Source organism: Anopheles nili, chromosome 2, assembly GCF_943737925.1.
Source record: "Anopheles nili chromosome 2, idAnoNiliSN_F5_01, whole genome shotgun sequence".
Taxonomy (NCBI): domain Eukaryota; kingdom Metazoa; phylum Arthropoda; class Insecta; order Diptera; family Culicidae; genus Anopheles; species Anopheles nili.
Window position 1 is genome coordinate 17,800,943 of NC_071291.1, and position 23,222 is coordinate 17,824,164.

The 23,222-nt window shown below is 48.3% G+C and overlaps 1 protein-coding gene across 1 annotated transcript; it reads left to right on the plus strand.

Moving 5' to 3' along the window:
• The first annotated feature begins 1,541 nt into the window (after positions 1–1,541).
• LOC128731040 (interferon regulatory factor 2-binding protein-like A) lies at positions 1,542–15,447 on the plus strand. The gene is made up of 6 exons (XM_053824135.1): positions 1,542–2,232; positions 11,171–11,224; positions 13,751–13,972; positions 14,433–14,735; positions 14,784–15,073; positions 15,144–15,447. The coding sequence occupies exons 1-6, from the start codon at positions 1,542–1,544 to the stop codon at positions 15,282–15,284; spliced, it is 1,701 nt and encodes a 566-aa protein (XP_053680110.1). The 3' UTR covers positions 15,285–15,447.
• Positions 15,448–23,222: the final 7,775 nt, after the last annotated feature.

Consider the following 23,222-nt stretch of genomic DNA (forward strand, 5'->3'; position numbering starts at 1 on the left):
CGATGGAAAAGTTCAAAACTTCTACCATAAATTAAGAATAAAAGCTGCAGCATGGAAACCCCAATTGTGCATAACTTTGAGCAGCAATACTCGCTTCAATTTTTGACTAAAAATAAACGCTCTTTTTTCATCTATGGCGCGTGTAGACTTGGTTGAAAAGTACCATAAAACGGAGTAAGTGTAGCGCTCTCGCTCGCTCTCACGAATCACCATGCCCCATCTCAGTTCCACATGGCGATTGGTCACGGCTGTGAGAGCAGCCCGCTAAAGTGAGAGCGAAAGAGACAACGATAGTAGCGCGTTCTACGCGTTCTGTTTGTGAGGTAGCAGCGAGCGGGCACGGCCAAATGTTAGGTTAGCTTTTGACATTCGTTCGTCGGTTGCCAAGTCGTTTCGCCGTTGCCGTCGTAGCGCTCGTTCAATTGTGAGGAAAAAAAAGCAATTTTGCCAGAATTCGTTTTCTAGTGAATATTTCTCCCAAACGCAATCTGAACCGCGTCACGTTTCGAAGGCTTCCTGCCCGCCCCCAACAGCATCAGCATTCAACCCCGGGATTGGTATGCTTCCGTGCAAAGTGCCCATCTTCTTCCTACCGTTGTTCGTTGTTGGATTAGCAAAGAATGCAATACAGTGAGTGGTGGGGTGTGCAGCGTCGTAACAGAAAAATCTAGCAGTGGAGAAACGAGGAAAGTGTGTAATTGCTGTAAGCGACCAATGCCGTAACAACACATCAGTGTTTTTTGCCCTCCTCCGCCATTTTCGACCGTTACGACTAATGCGGTATCAAAAGTGAAAATTAATTTCCTTCTCGCTTGTGTCCGGTGTCGTGTGCGTTTTATTGTGCAGTGGCCAAACCCCCCACGCCGGTGACAAGTGAGATTAGATGCGATCGTACGGTGCCGAACAAGCGCACCCTTATTTCAGTGGATCAAAACTAAAATCCGTCATCCCCGTCGGGGTGTACGTTGGCGGATCTACGGTGGGCGGATGGTATATGCCCTGAAGTTGAACAGCGTATTTTTTCGCCGCCTACTGCAAGTCGGCTGTTGTGTTGTTGCTTAAGCTCACCGTTTCTCGTGGCTATTCCAATCGCAAAAAACCAATCCACCCCATACAGGCAACCCGTTAAATGTCAAACCACCGTCGGCAGTTGTGTTTCGCGCGCGAGTGTCAAGTGTGCTTGAAAGAAATTCACCGTTAAGTGCGCGTGAAGTGGCGTGAAAATTACTAGCACATTTTACTGGAGCACACCTTCTGCGTCCCGTTGTTATCAATCGGCGTGTCATCCCCGGGTGTGTTAAGGATAGTTATTTTTTTTCGTGCGTCGGGAACCGCAGTCACCGACGGAGCGTTATAAACGATGACACCGCGCTACCAACTGAACCGTCTAGTAGCCAGTGCGCGATTTGGTTGACGTTTCTTTGGTCCGCTCGGAAAACTACCGTAGTTGGGCGGAGGCGGCAGTTGGTGAAGCGATTGTGAAAGCGTACACTGCAGAACAGAATCCCTCCCAAAAACGCGAACGCGAAACGAGCACAAAAATGTCGGTACAAGCGAAACGGCAGCACTGCTATCTGTGCGATCTGCCCCGGATGCCGTGGGCCATGATTCACGATTTTTCCGAAGCCGTTTGTCGTGGGTGCGTCAACTATGAGGGTGCGGATCGGATCGAGCTGGTCCTGGACACGGCCCGTCAGATGAAACGCATCCACTCGGCGGCCAGTGGTGGTGGAGCTGGTGGTGCCGGCGGTAGTGGCAGTGGTAGCGGAAAGCGTGGCCATGAAAATGGCGAATTGTCGCACAGATCCGTACCGACGGCAGCCGGTCCACATCATTACTCCGTCCGGACGGGACCGAACGGGCAGACGTTGGTCGATTTTACGCCCAAACACGAACCGCACGATATTGCGAGTGTTAGGGCGGGTCCAAGGATGCAGCAGCATATTCCGCCGCACCACATGGCTCCACACGTTGCCGGCCGGCAGCAGGTTCCGCCGGCATTGTCGGTGAATTTGAAGCGACCACCGCCGGATGATGACGATCATCAGATGGATGGACCGACGGGAAGCGCTAAACGGGGTGCGGAAGATCCTGTGGCCATTCAGCGGCCTCCGCTGACACGCGGCGAGTCCTTGCCGGCTGTTCCGTTCGTGGCGGAACGTCAGCCCAGCTACAAAGACAAACATCCCGTGCGGACGGCTTCCTTCGATACGGCCGCTTTCAAGACGCTTGGTAAGTTTCAGAAATCCGGCTATCCGGGAAGGTCACCTTTGTTTTTCTTAATCCCATCCCTTTTACACATTTTGTGCGTGGCGTGCCCTCGAGTGGGCATTTCCGTAGGGGTAAAAAATACGGTAGTCAGTGTGGCACAAATGGCACCGTTAGAATACGGCGGAGTACGAGCCTCGTCGTAAATTCGTTTGTAAAAAAGCGGTAAAATGTGTGATTCGAACGGGATTGGCAAAATCCTCTTACCCGTGGATGTTGTGCCAGTGTAAATTGTTCTTTTTTTCTTTCTTGGTTTGGTGGTTCTATTCTATTTTACATCATGGCAAAAAACCCTTCATTATGTTCTATTTGGCGACGGGTAAAGAGTAGGCCATGCGAGAAGTCCTTGCAAATCAGTCCATGCTCATAAAATGAAGGGCTTTAAGGGGGTTCGTATGTGAGGATTTTTGTGTGTGCGAATAATATCGATGTTTTGCCAATCTGTTTTTTTAACAACCAAGTATAATAAAATGCAAATGTAGCTTGTATCAGTGTATTTTTATTACACGCTAGTCTCCCATCCGACGGTCGCGTTTATATTTTGTCGACTCCGGCCGGTCGATCCCCGACGGGTTTCAGCGCTTCGAATGTAAATGTGCACAACAAATTGTGCATCCCAAGCGCGCCCGTTCGTGATGGTGTGTGCGTTAATCGCACAATTAAATTGCCCATCGATAACCGTCCCAATCGAATACGAGATTAGCGGAATCGAGGAGCACTCTCTACGGATGACGTCGTAGGCTAGAGCGGGATAGCCTTTGGCCAGCGGATTGACCCGCTTTTCCCATCGACGGGGAGGGTGGGTTACAAAATGTACCAAATGTTGTTTGGCGATGATGCAAACCTATGTATCACCGGCAATTCAGCCGGTGTGCTGCGCCCTGCCTGCCAAGTTCAAGGACGCACGTGTATCGGCACCGAAGGGACCTAACGGTTTCACCCTCTACCCTTGTCGTTGAATGGCTCAGGGAAAAGGCGCGGCACAGATCAATTCTGCCATCGGTCCCACTCTCACTCTCTCTCTCGCTCTCTCTATGCCCTCTGCAGTCCTTCCACGGCGATGCCCGCCTGCAGCTGCTACGGACGCGTCAATCAGCTATCAGCTGACAACGGTTTTTCCCTTCGAAAGGAGGACCCGAAGCATGTCCTGTTTTGTTTCCACGTTCCCGCGTGATGATGATGGTTTCCTGTTCCTGTTTAGCATGGAATGGGTTAGCATGGTTTTTTTCTCCTTCTCTTCTCTCCTTTATCTCGCGCACACAGGTAGCCGATGCAGCAAAATTCCCTTTAAATGGTTTGTGGAAATTTGTTGCCATTTTTATACACCCCGTACGATTGCTGGGTGGTTTGGGATTCTTTTACCGGCAAATGTGTGGCTTTTGGCGCACGGTCTTGTGGACAGGAAATGTTCACTGCCAAACGGGACAAGAGACGCTCGATGGGTCCGAGTTTGGGACTGCTGCTGCTTTTCTCTCGGCTCATTAAAGTATTATTTATAAAACACAAGTCGGGGTGGGTGCATGCATATGGTACCATTTTCCGACCAGCGCGAAATTTAGCGCGCATGTGACGTGACATATGTTGTTCCACCACCATCACGGAGGGGTGTGTACGTGGGTGGATGGGGTGGTTTATACGAAGGGCAGAATAAGGGGGTTGATTTTTGCTAAAACCCGCGCAGCCCATCGTCAACCGTTCGCACACGCACACAAACTCGCGCGAGAATACGGCACACAATGACACGATGTCGTGAGTCAGAATCTATCGATTGGGTTGGTGATGGGGGTGGAAGAAGCTGAAAGAGGAAGGAAGAAGGGATGGCTGGGGGATGAAATAATCGTATGCGTGTTTGTTGGTCAAACGACGACAATGACGACACCGGGCGACGATGGCATGGTTACGGCCCAACGCGCAACTCGTCGGGTCAAAGAGAGAGGGAGTCGATGGTGAGGAAACCAACCCCTTTCATCCCCTACTGCCACCCACCAAAATCCACTTCACCTGATGGTGCTTCTGGTGGGTCGCTCGACGCAACATTATTTATGCTGCTCTCTGCCTCGCACACACACATCCACACACACACATACACTCACTCACCTCGATCGTCCCTTCGATCCTTCGTCCCTTCATGGGTCTCGGTTGGTCGGTCAACAAATGCGATGTTGCCATGTTTCTCTGCCGTCGGGCGACTCCCTCCCTAGCCTAGCGGTACCTTTTTTTCCTTTCTCGTGACGTGCGCAGCTGGACGAGGGAAACAAAGCACCGAAAAGGGGGGTGAGAGGGTACGGACAGGAAGGGTGTTCTTTTTGCTCGCTTCTCTCTCTCTCTCTCTCCCTATGGACTTGTGCTGCCTTTGCCTTTAATGAATAACCCCTAAACGTGTACGAGAATGAATGTTGTGTGTGGCGTTTTTCGTTGTTGTCTACGTTCGTGCATGGGTGGCGTACGGTGAAGGGGTGCAACGCGAAGGGTGGATGATAGTATGGCCGTGTGTGTGTGTACGGGGTTGTCGCGTCATGCCAGGCGCTTTTCGCTATCGGTTGGCGAATATCGGGAAAATGAAAACACACTACCACCACACAAACACACGGTCTGAAGGGGTGGAATGGCGAATTTTAGAAAGGTTTTGAAGCGATCGGGAAGACCGAAAGAAGAAAAAAAAAACAAGGTGAAGAAAAAAGCACGCAAGAACCGGATTTGCAAAGTCGCCTCCTCCCGGTGGTGGTGGTATTCGCGAACCCTTGAAACGGTTTTACCGCTATGTCAGACGCAAGAGGGCCTCTTTGGTGCCCTCCCTGGGAGGCTGGCATCGTTTCCTGGTGCCCGCTGTTCATCCCTTATGCTCGATGATGATGCTTCCTGTGCACAAACGCATGCACTCTAGAACGCCGAATTCCGACACACACCCGGAACAGGTTTCAGTGGTGCCAGTAGAGTGTTGTTGCGAGTTGTTCACTGTGGGTGGTTGTGGAGCGTTGTTGTTTTTTTTCAGCCTCAGTTGTCACCCAATTCCATGCGACAATGTTGGCGGTTGTTTTATATGTCTCTCGAGATAACGGCCAGATTGGAAATGATAATTATTTTCTCGGAATCGTACACGCCATTTTGTCACGCAATATACGTGTTTCTGGCCACTCGAAATGCACATTGCTCTTGTGTTACTTGTCCCCCACGGACGAATAAGCGCTCAGCATCCTTGAAAATGCAGCCCGCTTATGTTAGGTCTGTGACGAGCTTGCAAATATGCGAGAGAAAAAAAAAATAACCCAAGAAACTTGTACACCGCTTCCATTTACCTGCCGTACAGTGGCGTTGGTTGAACCGGCTTTTGTTGCTCGGTGCACCACCGGTTGGCCTAATTCAAACCAGTTTCCCTACCGGCAGAGGGTGGAAGGGTCTTGATCTCTCTCTTTGCTTGCCTGGAAACTGGATCCGATACTGGGCACCCCCTTCGAGACTGGATCGCTCGAATGCAGCCCACCAGGATGACGGCGGTTCGATGCACCGTTTCATTTTTGCGACGACGTCGTGATCCTCCACAATTCGTTGGAAAAACACCGGCAGCATGTGGGGGTAGGAGGAGGAGGAGGTTGTCTACTGGAGAGGGTGACTCTTCCTTCCTTTCTACCTGCCCAATCCGTTCGCGAAACGGTTGCGGGAAAAACCAGTTCCAGAACCTGTTGAAGCGAGCGATTTTGTTGTTGCGACGGCTCGCCATGTTGCGCCCCAACAATGCAGAAGTTGATTGAGGAAAAAGTAAAAAAAAAGCGTGGCAAAAAATGCGGTCCCTCCTTCTTGTCCCACCGTAGCTCTCCTGTAAAATTGCGCACCTTCACTCGGTTTGGCCGACGAGTTTTTCCCCCCCACCCCATCATGTGTAGTAGTCGTGTTGGTTTCTGCGATTCGCGATGTTACACACGAGAGTACTGCCTTTCACCCAACCGGTGACTGGTAGTGGGCAGAAGGTAAGGAAAGGGGGTTGTTTGGGAGGGGAGGGTGGACCGCCACCACCATCGCGTGTGGCTGTGCTGTGTGTGCTACCGGTCGGGCCAAAGTCGGCCCTCGAAACCGCTGGTTCAAGTTTATGGATTACATCATCACCGTCATTCAACCGCCATCGTCATCATCATCAGCAGACCCGACGAAAGTGCACTGAGGGGGAAAGGGAGGGAGTGGGTTGTGATTTTACTACTGCTCCAAACGTTCGTTCTACTAACACTACCACCGCGAACGGGTCGCCATCGCGTGCGCGCGTGGGATCGTAGACGAGCGGCGCAAAAACATGGGAGAGCCAACCGCGGTGAAGGCGAGGCTAGCAACATACCTCCCACCTCCCACTTGCATCACTCCCCCCACCCCCCTTAGTTCGCGTCCGTCTGGCTGTGGTGTGGCTGACCGTGGCCGCCGTTTTCCCTTCGTGACGCCAGTTTTCGCTGTCACGTCTGCGTCTCGAGGTGGAGTTTGTGGCGGTTTGTGGGCGAGCGGAGGAAATAAACAACGCGCCGTACTATGACGAAGGAGACGAAGTATGCTTCAGGGGGGATGGGGGGGTGGGTGGATGATGAAAGCGACGACGACGACGACGACAACGACAACGACGACGACGATGGCGGCCAGTCGGCCAGCTTGAGCTCTGCTGCTGTTGCTCTGGGAAGGTTGAGTGGAGTGAGATGGATAGCGTTTGGGGGCTCTCAAGCACGCGATGGGGAGCAACACACACACACACGCGCGCGCGCGGTTTTCCACCAACAAACCACCCTTCCGTCGACCTACGAGTGGGGGGCGGTGTCTTTCTCGCGTGTTTTAGAAGCGAACAATCGTCGAAGAAGAAGACCACCGCGGTGCGAGAACATCTCCTTCGTGTATTTACTTCTCGACGCGAGGAAAACGTAACTATTTGCGTTTGGGGCTCGCCACCCCTTTCACGGGGTGGAGGGCTCTCTTGTGCTTCCCACCCTCTTTCTCTCTCTCGTGATCTCCGTTCAACGGTGTTTGGTAGCGGTTGATTGATCCATTCCTGCCGTGAACGTGCGGACGGCGAAAATAGACGCAACACTGCATCCGGCGGCTTTTCAGGCACGGTGAGCTGATTTTCTTTGAGTTTGTTGCTGCGCTCACTGTTTTTGTTACTCACTCACTAAACGGCCGAATTAAGGATCAAAGTTATCGCAGTAATTCCGGATGGCGAGAACAAACTTGAGGTTTTTGCGCATGCAGCTGCTTTGGTTGGCGCTGAAGCGTCCTCCGCGTTCTCGTGTTTAAACACAAAATTCCCTCATTTTGCTGTTTCCCCACATGGGAACGCTCGTGGAAAACCACGTGTGGGTGTGTGTGTTCATGCGTTTCCACCACCAAACTACGCCCGTCACTTATTACGGTAACGATGGATCGAAAGGAAAATCCCATCATCGGAAGCAAATGGTGGAATGGAAGAAAAGCGGAACGGAAAGAGGGGCCCCCAAGCCCCTTTCACGGGAGGAGGGGAGCGCAAAAGAAAGGAATTTCTATGTAATCGTTTATTTTGGTTTCCGTTGGATGGAAACCGTCCGATCGCGGCGAAGCGAGTGTTATTTTCCCGCTGCGGTTGGGTTTTCTCGCGGCTTGAATGGAATGCTTTTCTGATTCATGGGTCCTCTCCCATCACCACCCACCTCTGTACGATAAACAAGGATCCATTTTGGTGTTTCTTCTCACCCGCCAAAACCACCCACCCACACACCCACGCAGTGTGGAAAGGCACGCTTTTCCACTCCGATCGATCGATAAGGCGCGTTTTTGCGAGCATTTGTAGGTGTATGTTCGGGGACCCTTTTTGTTGTTGTTGTTGTTGTTGTTGGCTAGCTGAAGGGCATTGGACGTGCGCAGAAGGAAGCAAACACACCATCCCATTTGCCCGTGGGACGCGAGATGGCGATGTCCTTTTCACTAGCCGGAAAATGCCGTCGTGTGTGCCCATCGTCAGATGGTTCGTGTTAGGTTGAGGGTGATACCTTTTGGATGCACCGAAGCCAAGGGAATACACACATACACACCCACAGACCATGAGCACCTGAGGCTGGGCATGAACAGCAGACGGGAAAGGAAGGAATGTTATTACCTCAGCCCCGGCGGGCATCTTCTAATGCTGATTCAACAGCGCGAGCGCATATAAGAAGGAACACGCGGCACAAGGGTCGGCGTTTTGGTTGCGCTGCGCTCACGGAATAACCTACTTTTGCCGGTGATGCTGCCTTCTCGCTTCCACCCGGTCACGCAAGGGTTTTCCGACCTGAACAAAGGTCTCTCGTTCCTTCGGGCTCTTTCGCTCACGCGCAACCCACAGAGTGTGGTCCTTCCGTAACTGTACATTATGTTGTCGATCTATGCTTTCCGCTCCGGGTGTGTATGTGTGTGTGCATCGTGTGCAGGCATTTCTTATGCTGCCATCTTGCTTTTTCGTCTCTTATATCTTGGGTTGGGGTGACCTCCTGGTGGCCCTTCGGCGGGGCTCACCTGGTTGCTTTGGGTTTCTTCCGGCAGAGTGATTCGCGAGCCCGGTTTCTTCTTTGGTTCATCTCTTTGCTCTCTGTTCTCGGCGCGTACGTGAACAAAAAAGAAACACAACTCACCCCGCTGTTCCTATTTTTGTCCCATTTTCACAACGGAGCTCTTCCCTTGATGTTGCGCCCCTTCTGGCGGTTTCCATAGTAGTTCCAAAAACGAACAAAAACGCACAATACCGGTCTGCGAGATTTCGGTTTTTATTCATCCCCTTTTTCTTTCGCTTCTCAGCATTCCTAGGCAACATCTTTTTCGTAGAGCCCGATGATGATGCTGATGATCATTGTCGGGGCGTCCGGTTTCTTATTATTTTCGCGTCTCTCGCTATGCTTACCTATGTTGGCGAGCCCTTTTCGCTCGTTCGCTTTCCTTCAACTGTGCCTCTCTCTTTATCTCTCTGTTTTTCCTCGTTTTGTTGTTTGCCGGCACCTTTCTCACTCGCTCTTCCGCTCTACCTGGCCTGGTGTGTAATCCCGCACAGGTTTCGTTTTCTTTCGCATTACTCCGTGTTTCGACGCACAAATGCCGAGATGCGCGAGTGTTTCTCCCTCTTTCCGTTACTGCCGACCCAGCGGGGCCGGTTTTTCTTCTTGTCTATTTCGCTTTCCCCGGGGCGGCTCGCTTTCTACGGTTATGTAAACGTATTCACACGCACGCACACACACAACCAGCGCCATCAAAATCTTCGTGATGCTATCCCCCAACCCCTCTTCTGCCATGATCCTCCACCACCCAATCAGACGGTCAAAGCCTCGACACAGATACACACTTTTTCCGTGTGCCTGCTTATTTTTTGTTGCGTTGTGTTCGCTGTTATCCATCTCTTGTTCCGCTCGAGAGTGTGTTTCACGGATTCCATCATCGCGTCGTCGCCTGCCGTGACGCGGCATCCAAACAATCTACCAGCCAGCGATGGGTCCGATCTCGCTTCCTCCCCACAGTCGGTTCTCACCCCTGTTTATTGGGGGGTGAATCTCGTTGTATGATTGATTGTGGGGAGATGTTGGGTTCCAAGCGCCGGAAAGGGAGAGCTGGGCAAGGCAGTGGGCATATCGGGAGCAAGCCGTGATGATGGCGGTTGATGTTTTCGACCTTCAGTGGCGCATGTGCGTGTGTGTGTGTTTGTGTTGGGTTGCTCAGTGAAGGGGCGATGAAATGGCGATGTTTTACTTTCTTTTGGAAAAGCATCTTCTTCTTTCGGTGTGTTCAATGGAAAGTAAAGCGGAAGCCGACGGGATCGGCGCGCACTCATTATGCCCGTGTCATTAGTTTTTGCTCTCAGAACGGGCCGTCGTTTTTTTTTCTCATCATCCCCACGCGTGAAACATCATGCGCCTCCATCGGAAGTGACATTGGCTGTTTTTTGGGGCGCCCAACTGGCACTGCTTTGCTCGTGCATGTGTAACGGTACGGTCCGATCGTTCTGAATGGCACCCTCCTCCAACAATACGAGTCTCGTGTGTGTGTATGAGTGCGTGGGTATGTAGCCCGGTAGCATATCAGGCAAAAAAAACGCGTAATGATTATGCTGCTTTTTGGTTGCCTCTTTTGAGGAAATGTATTGAATAGGCACTCGCTGTAGAGGTTTATATGTGAGTTTTTTGTGAGTCATGGCAGTATTTTCCTTCTTTGGAATTGTCGCATAAATGATCGAAGTGATGCCTAAAAAAATATGTCTTCTATTTTGCTTCTTGTGAGCCTCTGATCCACACGCTTCATGATTAATGTTAGTTAAAGAACATTTTCTACTTGCCAAACGATACAGCAGGCTCTTGATGTGTTTTTTGTGTGCGCTATTTCTGGCATGACCTTGTTCAGTTCCTGTTGTGCTGTTCGGGAGGGGTCATATCTTGAATTGTGGTGCGTTGGATTCCGTTTTTTGAGATCTGATGTATGTCGATCCCATTTGGGAATCACACGCAAATGTCACCCGACGGCGTGAATCATGTGAAACTGGAACGGAAAGGTTAAGGATTTATTAAGAACAGTTTAAGTGCAACCATCCAGGCTAAAAAAAGCTGAATAGTGTTGGGGAAATTATTTTTCCTGCGCCACTATTTAGAAATTACGCGGGTTGTAGCTGAAATAAAGCAATGCAATTCCAGAAATTAATAGAAATATTTTTTATTCTTGTGTGACATATTACATTACATCTTACCGTTTTAAATCTTCTATAATCCATAGGACCCAAAAATCCATGCAACACGAAAACAAGAAGAATTCGATTGGAGTTCACTTGTTATTCTAACCTATCACGAATCCCTACTATTTCTGCCGAAGCTACTAACTGTGGTAAACTTGAAGAACTCGCGTGAATGATGATATATCTTTTTTTCTCCCTCCCTTCTACTATCTATTGCAGACCAGAAACAACAAAACGTGGGGATTTTTGTGAACGCCCCAGTAATGCCCCGAGGTAAATATGCATTTTATTTTTACTTATACTAACCAATCACCATCGATGCTTTATTGGTCTCAATTTCTAAGCGAGATCTCGAGCATTTCTAGATATGAAAAATCAAAACGGGGCAAATTTTACTTCAATCCATAACGGCTGCTGGTTGAGAGATGTAAGCTGCCGTTGAAATTTGTACCATAATGTGCACCTACGTCGAGTAAAGTGCTACGCTCATCTGATGGCTGAAACGAACGATCAATTGCTATACGATTCAACGTTGATGTGAGAGGAAAAGCCCCGAATAAATTAATCCATCGGTTGTGTGAATGCTCTGGTTTTGTGATCACTATTGTTGTGTACGGTATATCAGTCAACGAATTCCCAACGCGCACCAAAGCCATTTACATCCGCTAAACGAATTGCTCGCACTTACGGTTGCGATTGTCCGCCGGCGTTCGCGTATGACGAATCGTTCTCAAAGTTCTGTTACGAAACGATTAAATATGTTGACTGTTTTCTGAGGGTCGATGCAGTCATTGGATTTTTTTCTCGCTTTATTGTTTATTGTTTGAAGCCGTTCACGAGAAAATGGGAGGCCCTTTGCGTTTTAACGCTCTAAAGGATGATCATAGTCGTCAGCTAAATTGTAATAGGTTAAACTCAGACTATAAAATCATAAATGATGTACTTGTATGTCGCTGATGTTTGGGCACCTGTTTTGGAACGGATTGGATGCTTGCCTTCCGATTGTTTTCTTTCTTCTAATGAAGCCTCGAATCATGCTATAACGTAAATTATTTAAATGAAATCTGTCAATCACGACGGTGCCTGTCTCTTGGTCGTCAAGTTGGCTAGCACTTATTGCATCGAGTTTTAGCTTGATACGATCGGGTCGCGACCGAATGATCATCAGCCACAATCTGCATCATTTAGCCCCCTGACACAATGTTTGTGCATTACAGCTGAAAAGAGGATGGGTTTCTTGGAAGCGATTGTCCTGTTCGAGCTTGGCCGCTTGGTGTAGATGATAACGGGAAAGAAATGTCCCTTATCGGTCCCTAACCCAACCGGCCGCAGCCGGTTTTGGGTGGTTTATTTGTACACCGTGCATCTAAAAGCATAGAGAGTCGTACGCCGGGTGTATCGACTGAGAGATCACACGGTCTTTATTTTCTGGTGTCAAATCGGTTGTCATGCGTTGAGGTATACTTTCTCGTTCATGCAGAATTTGAGTGACAGCGATTCCAAAAAAAGTCTTTCTGGCATAACATTCCTAGCCGTGTTTTTTTTGTCATTACTTGGAATTTGTGGCGCTCGTGTTTTTTTGTGTGTCTGTACCGTGACTGATAAAAAGACGAGTTCAATTTCACCTCAACTGCCAATCGCACATTTCTCTATCGACGTTCCGGAACCATGGTGATGGCAGCGACCTGCCGCATGGCTGTGCTCTCTCGTCAGCAGTTATCAGTGAACCCGCGAGTTCTGGGCGTCTTCAAGATCAACCGACATGCGCGTGCTCAATGGGGCCGGGTTCTGCCCAGTGCACTATCGTCCTCGATGATGCAACACACGCACGGTTTCTCGGGGCATACTAGTGCGATAAGCAGCGCTTCGCGTGTTTCGGCGGCCTGCTTTGCGGTGGTGTGAGTTGATAAGGGCATCGAGCGCATCAAAAAGCCACACACCAGCTACAGCTACCCTCGAGAGGATGTACTGACGCTATCTCGGAAGCCCCGACGAAGGAATCGAACATGTTATGTTCCGGATCCTCGCCGCTGTTGCGTGGTGTTCGTGAGATGGAACCACTTTACTATTCCGGAACTTGCGGTGACCGATCCGGCGCAGGCCTTATCTGTACGTTTTGCGACCCCGCATCAGCTGCTGATTGCGTTTTGTTTTGTGGCGCTTTTTTTTTGGAGTGCGCCTCTAAATGACTGATGCACTGCTGTGCAGTCGAAAGCCTGCTCAGCTGTGCTGGAAGGCAGTACCGAAGGAATCCTCGCACGAATTTGCGATTGAAGTTTGTTGTTTTAGGTCCGGTTTTTGGGGTTCTTATCTCGCGAGTACTTCCAGCGAAAGCATTAAACGAGAGCCCAAAGGATCCAGGCCGATTGATTGGCGGCGATCGGTGGGAGAAAGATAGTGAGCTGTTGCTGATAGGGCGCGCCTGCTGAAAGACTAGCGGTTTTTTACGTCCGGTTTAGACTTGAAATTGAGGTTCCGCTCAATAAGTATCACGCAGTAGTTAGTGATGATGATTTTGTACATAGCTTCGAAGCACACTCACTTGTCTCGGTAGAAACGTACTTTTTGCGATTCAAGCACACGCAAGCATAGCAGTGCAGCCAAAGCTTCCGGTTGCATTTTTTTTGCCAACGAGCACTATTCCTGTTGCACTTTTATGCACCTGCTAACGGTGACGTGTGTTGTGTGCGGTTTCGGGGCGCGATCGAGAGGACGATCTCGCCACCGCCTGTATGCTACTAGCCTAGAAGCGGCCTTCCAGCTTTGTTCACCCGTTTCTCTTTCCCGCCTCTCTTTCAGTCTATCCGAACGTGATACCGATACCACCCGTATCGATGGGGGGCGGCGGCGATAGCACTCCACCAGCACCGTCCGTCGCACAGTTGCAAAGTCCGATGGCGAACCTAATGTCAATCACCGAGACCCTTCCGCCTGGCAGCCCTCGCAATGGGCCAAGCCCACCGGGCCCACCGCCACCGCGGACCGCGTCCCGCGGCTCACAGCACTCGCCGAACAGCTCCGGTAGGTTTTTGTTTTTTCGCTATATTTCGGTCCCCATTTTCATTGCTGTCCAAATTTTTTCCAAATTCGCTTCCCACCCGCCCTCGCCGGTTCGCTAAGTGTGTGTGTTTGTGTGGCTAGGTTCGTGGTGCTGCTAGTCGTGTGTAGATGACGGGATAAAAAGAAGAAGAGGGGAGAGTTCCTGGTGCAATAATTTTGTGTGTGTATTTTCCTTGTCTCGTGAGAAGAGCCTCAGGAGCCTTCTCCTCAACTATTTCTTGGTCGCATCGGTTTTGATTGCAACTATACTCGATAGTTTCGCTCTTGAAGACGTTAGAAGCGCCTCATAACGTTGTAGATCAGCTACCAAAGCTAAAGAACCAACCCCACTTGATCTACTCCGTATTCTGACATCGCTTACCTTAGAAATGTGTGAAGCTAACGTTGGCCTTTCGATCGTTTTCTTTTCCCTTTGAAACAGGCTCTTCCAGTGGACGGCGATCTTCCGGTTCGAGACACGTATCGAGTACGACTGTAACGTCCTCGGAAGCTCAACAACCGAATTCCTCGCTTCCCGGTAGCGGTGGATCGACGACACCGAACGGTGGCAATGTAGGCGGCCCAAATGTAGGCAATGCAAACACTCCACCAGTTCCGATGGGCCCGATGGGTCCTGGTCAGCAACTCTCGCAGCAAGTTCCACCACCGCCACCACAATCCCAGGGTCAACCGCAAGGCGGTGGTCCTCAGGATGGTGTGCCACCCGGACTTGGCGGTAATGCCGGTCCTGGAACGAATCCTGCCAACCCCAATGCAAGTCCTGCTCCACCAGGCAGTGCCGGACCTCCGGGAAGTGGTCCTGCAGGAAATGTTGGTGCCCCAGGTGGAGGCGCCGGAGGTCCTGGCAATGGTGGACCTGGAGGACTTCCTCCACCACCTGGCACGGCTCCGACAAACGCACCGCCCGGAACGGGAGGACCTGCGCCAGCTCCTGCACCGAACCCGACGCTCAAGTGCACACTCTGCCAGGAGCGGCTGGAAGATACTCACTTCGTGCAGTGTCCCTCGGTTGGCCATCACAAGTTCTGCTTCCCCTGCAGCCGGGAGAGCATCAAGCGACAGGTGAGTTGTGACGGTGACTGTCAGGCGACACGAAGGCTAACATTCCGTTCCGGGATTTTGATTTTTACAGGGCTCTGGTGCGGAAGTGTACTGTCCAAGCGGCGAGAAGTGCCCGCTGGCCAACTCGACGATACCGTGGGCGTTTATGCAGGGTGAAATTGCGACGATTTTGGGAGAAGAGTTGAAGGTCAAAAAGGAGCGCGAAACGTAGAGAAGTCGGTATACCGTTGCCAACAGTGTCGCTGTCTCTGCTGCATGTACGGCAAGGTCCAACACCACCAGCGGCAGTTGCAGCAGCAGCAGCAACAGCAGCAGCAGCGGTTCGATGTCTACTGCTTCATCTTCGGGCGTGGGTTTCGTTCCACCGGTTTCAATTGGCGATTCCGGCGAGTTGCATGCTCGGATGCCAATCGGTCCGTACGATGAAGTGCATGTGTGCGAGGACGACGAGATGGAGGGTCTAAGAGACGGGGAGGATGTGGAGACGATCGAGGAATCACAACACCAAGCACCCACCGGTTATAACGCTGGAGGAAGAGAACTTGAGCTTGCAGCTAGATCGGTTCCGGTGGAATCAGCACGACAACAGCAACCGGTATGGGATGCGGATTTCTACCAGCAGCAGCAGCAGCAGCCATCGCAACCACACCAACCGTCGGTGTCGAATCCCCAGCAGCGGTACGATCGCCAGTTAAGATCGCATCGACACCTTAGGCACCAGCGTTGAGATGTCGGAGTCCTGCTCCGGCATGTCGGGTGAACATTTTGGACATTTAAACATTCGATGCGCACAGCAGCTGGTAATGTTGAGCAACGGGACGAGACATGATGCATTGTTTTGTCTTCTCTGTTTTATGAAAACGGAGAAGAACTAACTCCCCCCCCCCCACAGATACACAAATATCCCGTGTAAATAGTTTTGAAGATACGCTCCAATCCGAAGGTTGACCGGAAGCGGTAGAAGGAGCAGTAATCTTTTTGGTAGTTTTTAAAGTATCGTTTTTACATGCACCACGGTGTGACATCATAAGTAAGCTGCTTGATGGCCATCCATCGAGGCACACGCGTCGAGGAAATGTATATATATTCGAATTTTTGGTAAGCATACGCGAGACCGACCGCCAATGAGCGGATAGGAATGAGCATTCGGTTTTAGTTTTTTTCTGATATCAATCTACAACATTAAACATTGAGAGAAGGAATGATTTCGACATACCGACACAAAAAAAAACCTTACTTTCCTTTAGGGCAGTTTTTTTTCTATTCAATAAGACAGAGTTTTTGCTTTGTTCCTGCAAGAGTACAATTGTAATGTTTTGTTTTAAGAAGAATCAAGAAAAACGTAGCGGAGGAAAGGCATTGTGATTAGCCTGTGTGCTAATTAAGCGATCGTAAGGCATGAATTGTTCAAGTTTCAATCATTTTGTCTTAATCTGTTTAAATACTTGTGTAGTAGCTTCAACGTGCAAACGAGGCTGGAATTGTGCATATTTGATGAAATTTGAGCGTTACAAAGTGTCAAAAGCAAACAGTTTTTAACAGGATTACCGACGTTTAACTAACTTGATTTTGATCTTTAGTGCAACATTCATATTTTTCTCTGACCTAAAAGATCTTTTACATAAAGGCGGCACCGCTCAAACACGTGGAACAACCCGTTAGAAGAGCTACAGTGTTTGAAACGGAACTGTAGAATACGCAACCAATCGATTTTAAGTTACTTGAACAGCGGGAGTGCGTGTCGAATATTTGGTAAGATTTGTTGTACTGTGAATTCAGGATTAGTCCGAGGATAATTGAAGGAATGGAGGATTGAATAATCGGTCAATCACGGTATCATGTAGTGGTACTATTTGTAAGTGTCGTTTACGATGCTCAAGCCACAACCGCACAGCGGATATGTATCTACGAAGCAAGAAAATTAAAATCTACGTGCTAGGGAACTGCGTGAATTTCCAAACAACGGATGGAATCACGGGAAGTTATTATGACTCGATTTTTGAGAGTTTACGTTGATTTAGACGAGTTGCGCTTGGAATTTCACATACAGCCAGCTTCATTCTTACAACAATGTGTCACATTTAGCAAACAGCCAGAGATAGAGAGACACATAAAGATCGAGAACGACAAACAAGATAAAGTTGATTTATTGGGGGAACATTTACATTTTATGTACGTATTTATAACCATAGTTGACATATTCACTTTTATTTAATCTTTGAAAATTGCGTTTAAAGAGGAAATACAACCATCCTTTAACAAAAACCTGTACATACGCGTTGATGGAGGGAACTTTGAAAGTGTTATTTTTACCGTGCGATGTGAAACACGGCAGATTAGTAGGGCGAAGATGAGATATGTTTAGTTTGTAAATCCAGCTTATTTCTTTACACAACACAAAACATAATGTAATGTACTGTTTTTTTTTAACGTTTAGTTAAGCTTTTCAATTATATTGTGGAAGTGAGTAACTGGCAGAAGAGCCCACCTGTTACGGCTTGCTTAAGTGTCGGCAGAGTTAAGGACACCAGAGGGGTCGTGTTAATTAGGGTCTTCATCGAGAGGGAAGAGAGCGAGTATAATTGGACATGATTTTGCAAATACAGTGAAAAATAATTATTTTCTTCTGGATAAATTTCGTTTGTTTCGGTTTTGTTATGTTTCTTTTCCTACTGTATTATTTCTGTTGCTTTCTTCCACTGTAGCGACTTTTGTTTAATTTACGTGTTCTCTGTTTGTTTGTTTCGTATGTGTTTTGCTGGCGCATGGTAAGTATGTTGTTTATCCTTTCCAATTACTAATGTCTTCGGTTCCAGAATTTTAGTTCGTTGCTTACGTTTCCAGTTAACTGTTACTGTTGTACTTGAATGGCGAACATATGATACAACCATCACAGATGAAGTACCTTTGAACGATATGAGTAATATCTCTAATATATAGCAATCGAACTTTTGGGGCATAACGATAACACATATTGATAAACGATATAAACGCATCAATTTTGCAAGCTAATTCAAGCAAACAACCAAAGCCATTAGGCGCGCGTAGGAGGTCAGAAAAAAACAATCAAATCATAAACAAATCGTAAGCTAATTATCGTCATTTCAAAATGAATGTATGTAGCGAAATAGAGCTGTATAGCGGCAAGTAAACATGATCCCATTATTAAAAGCTATGCTAGATATGTTGGGCTTTCAACGGTCGCTGGATTGGCAAGAAGAAATGCGTTAGTAAATGGGTTTCTTCCACTTCGGACGGACATTTTTGGAAGAAACCTGCGCTATATTAACCGAGATAGCTTAAACGATGAATTGATTGCGAGATAAATCCAACTAATACCCAACGAGCAGATGGACGGCTTGGCGCTAGGTAGGATACTGTTTGCATAGGTTTGAGTTTCTTGTGTGGATTGGTTTGACTCAAAAACATCTTGCATCGAGAGGCGAATAGGCGTACATAAATACCGCGTCTGATCAGGATCAGAAGATTCTTTGTTAAACATAACAATCGATTACAAACATCGTAGGCTAAACGCCATTTCTCTAACGGCTTAGTCGCCCGTTAAACCCTAAGCGATAGTGAGAGCTGATCTGATTTGAGGGCGGTTAATTAGCTATAACTGTTTGTTGAGCGATTTTCATTTCATGAACACGTGTTTCGTTTTACTTCATTCATTTATTCGATTTCCGACGCGCGCGAAAGAATGATAAATCACCTACCATAAGCATGAACTGCGGTTTTACCCATCAGCGATTTCATCAAGCGAACAGGAAGAGCACGATGCACGAAGAAATGGAACCTGAATGGCATAGACAAGTAACGTAATTTAAGTCTGTTAGTTACGATCGGTGAATAGCTTTGCGTCGCTCGGCAAATAATACGACTAATTTCACAAGGTTACATACGTTAACACGTTAATAGTACACACGCCTGGAAGGGGGTTGCAATAGTTTGGCAGCTGAAAATGGACTTTATATATTTTTTTTATTCGTTTCTACAAGCGTTGTGTACTATCCTTTGCGGAACAGCGTTGACTTGATACTAATAGAGACAATTGTGCAGCGTATGGTTAGGTGGTGAACCGAATAATAGGCGTTATTGTGTTAAGACTTAGATTTCTTTACATTTTATGCATTTAACTGTAGTAATCGTGTTTGAGATAGAACATTCTTAAGAAGCAATGGCCGGCGACGAAGGATTAGACAGCTAAGAGCTAACAGTCGCATATGGTGTTATGTTCGTTTTATAATAGAGGCGCGAGGGGCTGTGCCATAGTTTTCCCGTACGTAGACGATCCCAATCGCTCGTTATTGTTTTCCCTAACCTGCAGCAAGAACCGATCCGACGTCGGCTCGAGCAATCGAGGTCGCACCGGTCGTACATCGTCCTTCATCGCATTTCCGTTTACCGGCGGATGGATTGTTTCGTTTCCGTTACCCAAATGCGAACCGTCCAGGGGTGTCGGTAAAACTGACGCCTCCCGGCCGGCTAGCACCTGTTAGTTTTTTGCAAAGCAAACCTACGACGTGTGAGGAGAGTAACAGTTAAACATTACTATAAACGCAAAGCATTAGTAGCATATGTGAAGCGTGACATCTGGCGTGTGTGTTTTTAGTATAATCGAATAAGCATCGCTAGCCGATGGGGTTTCCGTTCGGCAAGGATAACGACATTACGCCGCTACGTCAAGCAGGATACTGCGACAGCCGGCTGGTGTGTGTTTTTAAGCCAATTTGCCCTCTACTTCCGATCAAGTAGTACTAACCGTTCTAGCATGGAGAGTGCGCAACCCGGAGCAAGTGATGTTTCCGTTTCGTTTTTCGATTTGTACAATTAATTAAGGAAAACTGACGGAGCGACGATTGCTGGACCGGGCGATCGTGGTTCGAGACCGGAAGTGCGTGTGGAAAACGCGCGAGTTCCTGTTTCGGACGCTTTCGTACCCATAGACACGTCGCTCGTCACATTGGAACACAACACTCGCCATATTTGTACATACTTGTAAACAAGATTAAACAAAAAGAAAAACCGATTAAAGCAAGCCATTCAGCCATGACCCACTGGGAGGACGATCACCTGGTACTGGGGATGTGCTATTGTGTGCGTTGCGAGTTTATAGAAGGATGCCAGTTGGCTACCAGCATCCTATTGCGTTCCGGGGGTCTATCCAACGCGGCTATTCCGCGGCCTGGAGCTGCATGTATTACTAGACTTGATTAGCGAGCAATCAACGTGGTCGTGCCGATGGCGGACCATTTTATGATGATTACCTGATAATAGAGCGAGGGAACGTGCCGGTATCCCCTATGCACGGTATTCGTTAAAAGCTTTGCTATAGCCCAATAATATATCTTTATAAGCGAAACAAACTATAGTAGCGATCTTTACACTCCGATACTTTGTAGTGCTAAACAACAACACCTGCGACGCAAGTGCTACGTATAGGGCAGTACGCAAACATCTCAAAAGTTGCATTCTAAATCGAAATCTTATAGAACAGGCACGCGGATGTCTCATGCGACGCGCGGTCCAGCATCCGGTACAGGATCCTCCGATTGTGGCGCAATTGAGACGACGCGCTGCTTTGAACGATCTGGTCTAGACATTAGCGTTAAGCAAAATCTTGTAAACATTAGGGCGTGGAGTTCGTAGAAAAGATATTTAAAACAAAAAATACATTGATGCAATCCAGCAGTTTTTTGTAAATATTGAAACAATATATTGACGAATGAGAAACAAATAAACATTATATATAAAAAAAAGTCTACAGTAATAATCGACATCGACAAAACCTAGCCGTGCTCTTTTGCGTCTGGAAACGTTTGCAGTGCGGTTGTTGTTCAACAACCCTCGCGAAGAGAAATGAAATCCTTCAGCCGGAACCATCGAGGTAGGTCATTTTGCTTTGTTTGTGCAGTATCCTAGCAACTGGATGAACCATCCATCACTGCGCCAGGGGCTGTGCTTTTCGGTGCTCAAACGCAGTCGTTTTAGTCGTTGTTCAAGATGCTAAACGAAGAGTGCTCCACGTTGGCGGAAGACGAGAACGTCGAGCGATCCTTGCAAGCGCTGCGTATGAGTTTTAAGGAGCTATACCACGAAATAGATCTGTTCAGCGAGCAACTGTCCCTGTCGACGCAAGCGGTAAAAACCGGCAATGGAAAAGTATCGAATGTTCTCGACAACGCGGACATCGATGATCTGATAGCATACGCGTGGAAGTATATTCGCGAAAGCAAAAATTCGATAGTCACCTTCGATGATCATGCCGTGCAGTGTGAGGCGCAAAAGAAGAGCAATAAGAAGGTGTCAACGCCAAGGGCTTGGATGAAACCGCCCTCAGAAGCGGGATCATCACAAGAGGACTTACGACGGAGCGTGAGTAAGCGACAAGGTGCCATTCAAATAACACAAATCATCCCGAAGGGTATCGCGAAAGTTGGATCTCCACTACCTCAGCTGAACAACACAGTAGCCGTGGAAACGATGCCGGAAGTGCGTAACATTGGTACGAATGTGAACTTTGTTACACAGCGTACGACGCCGAAAAGGTCGAACATGTACGGCTTTGTAATTCCACCGGACAGAGTTACGGTCTCCTCCAGATGTCAAAGTGCACGGGAGCAACGACCTGCACCGGTTGTGAAGCCGCGCCCTCTAGTTACTGCACCTGGTTCAACGAGTCGCAGACCGGGAAAGCCATGGGGTCGAACATTTTCCGATACGCAGTTTAAGCAGCTGTTTGATAGATTCATACAAATGCAGTCGGAAAAGAATGCACCTGGTTGTGAAAACCTTGAGCAGGTTGCCGCATCAGAGCAGGCTGAGTCAGTAGCGAAAACGATGGAACAATGCTCCCCGAAAGTGTCCAGTAATGAGGAAAATGAATCTTTGGAGAAGGCTCAGAATCGAGAAGAAAAAGGAGATGAAGCAGATAAAAAAGAGCACGGTGGAAATGAAAAAGAATCCTTGATGAGGAATCAAACACCGGTAATGGAAGAAAAAGACACAGTTCCCGATGGTGCCACCGTGGAAACGCTAGGATTCACAAGTCACGCACTACCTAGCGTTTCGATAATAGGACGCCGGGATGCAAATTTCAAGGTGCAACAAACGGGCCAGATTGCTATTTTGGCTAAAGAAGGCGAAGAAAACGACCTCGTCCCGAATGACAATATACTCTACGTGGAGATGAAACGCGGGCAGACAAAAACAGTCGTGCATGAGGATCAAAAGGAGACGCATTCTCCCCTAAAGAAGGCCGTGGACAAGGATTTGGGGTTGGGATTTTCAAAATTAAAATTAGCTGATGAAAAGTCTACCACGCATCCTGCAACGGAATCAGATGAATCGGACACTGCTCTGGAATCGTGTGGGGAAGCTGAGCGATACGATCAGCTTTTGATACATGTGCCTAGGTCGGCTTGTAATAAGGCAAAAACACATCGCAACAAACCTAACAAATATCTAGATCCCTTTATCAAAATGGATACTCCGACGGTTTCTAGGAGAAAGGAATCTGAAGTGTTGTTTGACCTTTGCGACGATGATTCAAGCAGCTGGAATACAGACGAGGATTTTGAAGATGATGATATACGCGTGCTTTTGAACCTGGACGAAAATGTGGTCAACGCGTCAAACAAAACATCTTTGTCAGGAGATTATGAGCTAAAGGCTCCGAAAACGCCACAATGCATACGAGGTTTATTGCAGGTATCGGAAATTCCAACCCTTCGCAGCCCTCCCGAGTTAAACCATGTGGATTGCTCATCATCTGATCTGGATGCTGAGACTATCAGTAAGCATCATTCATCGACCAGATTTTTGGAAAATTTACGTATATGGCAGTCGGCTGTCGAGATACAATCGCAAAACATGAAAATGAGCAACGAGCTAACGGAAAATCTAGATAAGCTTAAGAGCAACCTACATAACATCGCGGAGGAAAGCACTAAAGTGTCAAGGATCGCAGAGAATGTCAAACAGTGGACTGCGGAAATAGAGCCTTACGGGAGACAGAGTACTGTAGCTGCTCAGTCAACTTTTGGAACGACTCCTTTGGCATCCCTGCGTTCAAAATCGTGTGAATGTTTCGGATGTCAAAGCACGTTTGAGGAATCAGTGCCGCGTCCTGTAACTAGTCCGTCGT

Coding starts and splice junctions, on each gene's coding strand:
- LOC128731040 (XM_053824135.1), top strand. CDS start 1,542: ATGTCGGTACAAGCGAAACGGCAGCACTGCTATCTGTGCGATCTGCCC. Junction 14,736..14,783: donor CGGACTTGGCGGTAATGCCG/GTCCTGGAACGA, acceptor CTGCTCCACCAG/GCAGTGCCGGACCTCCGGGA. Junction 15,074..15,143: donor GGGAGAGCATCAAGCGACAG/GTGAGTTGTGAC, acceptor TGATTTTTACAG/GGCTCTGGTGCGGAAGTGTA.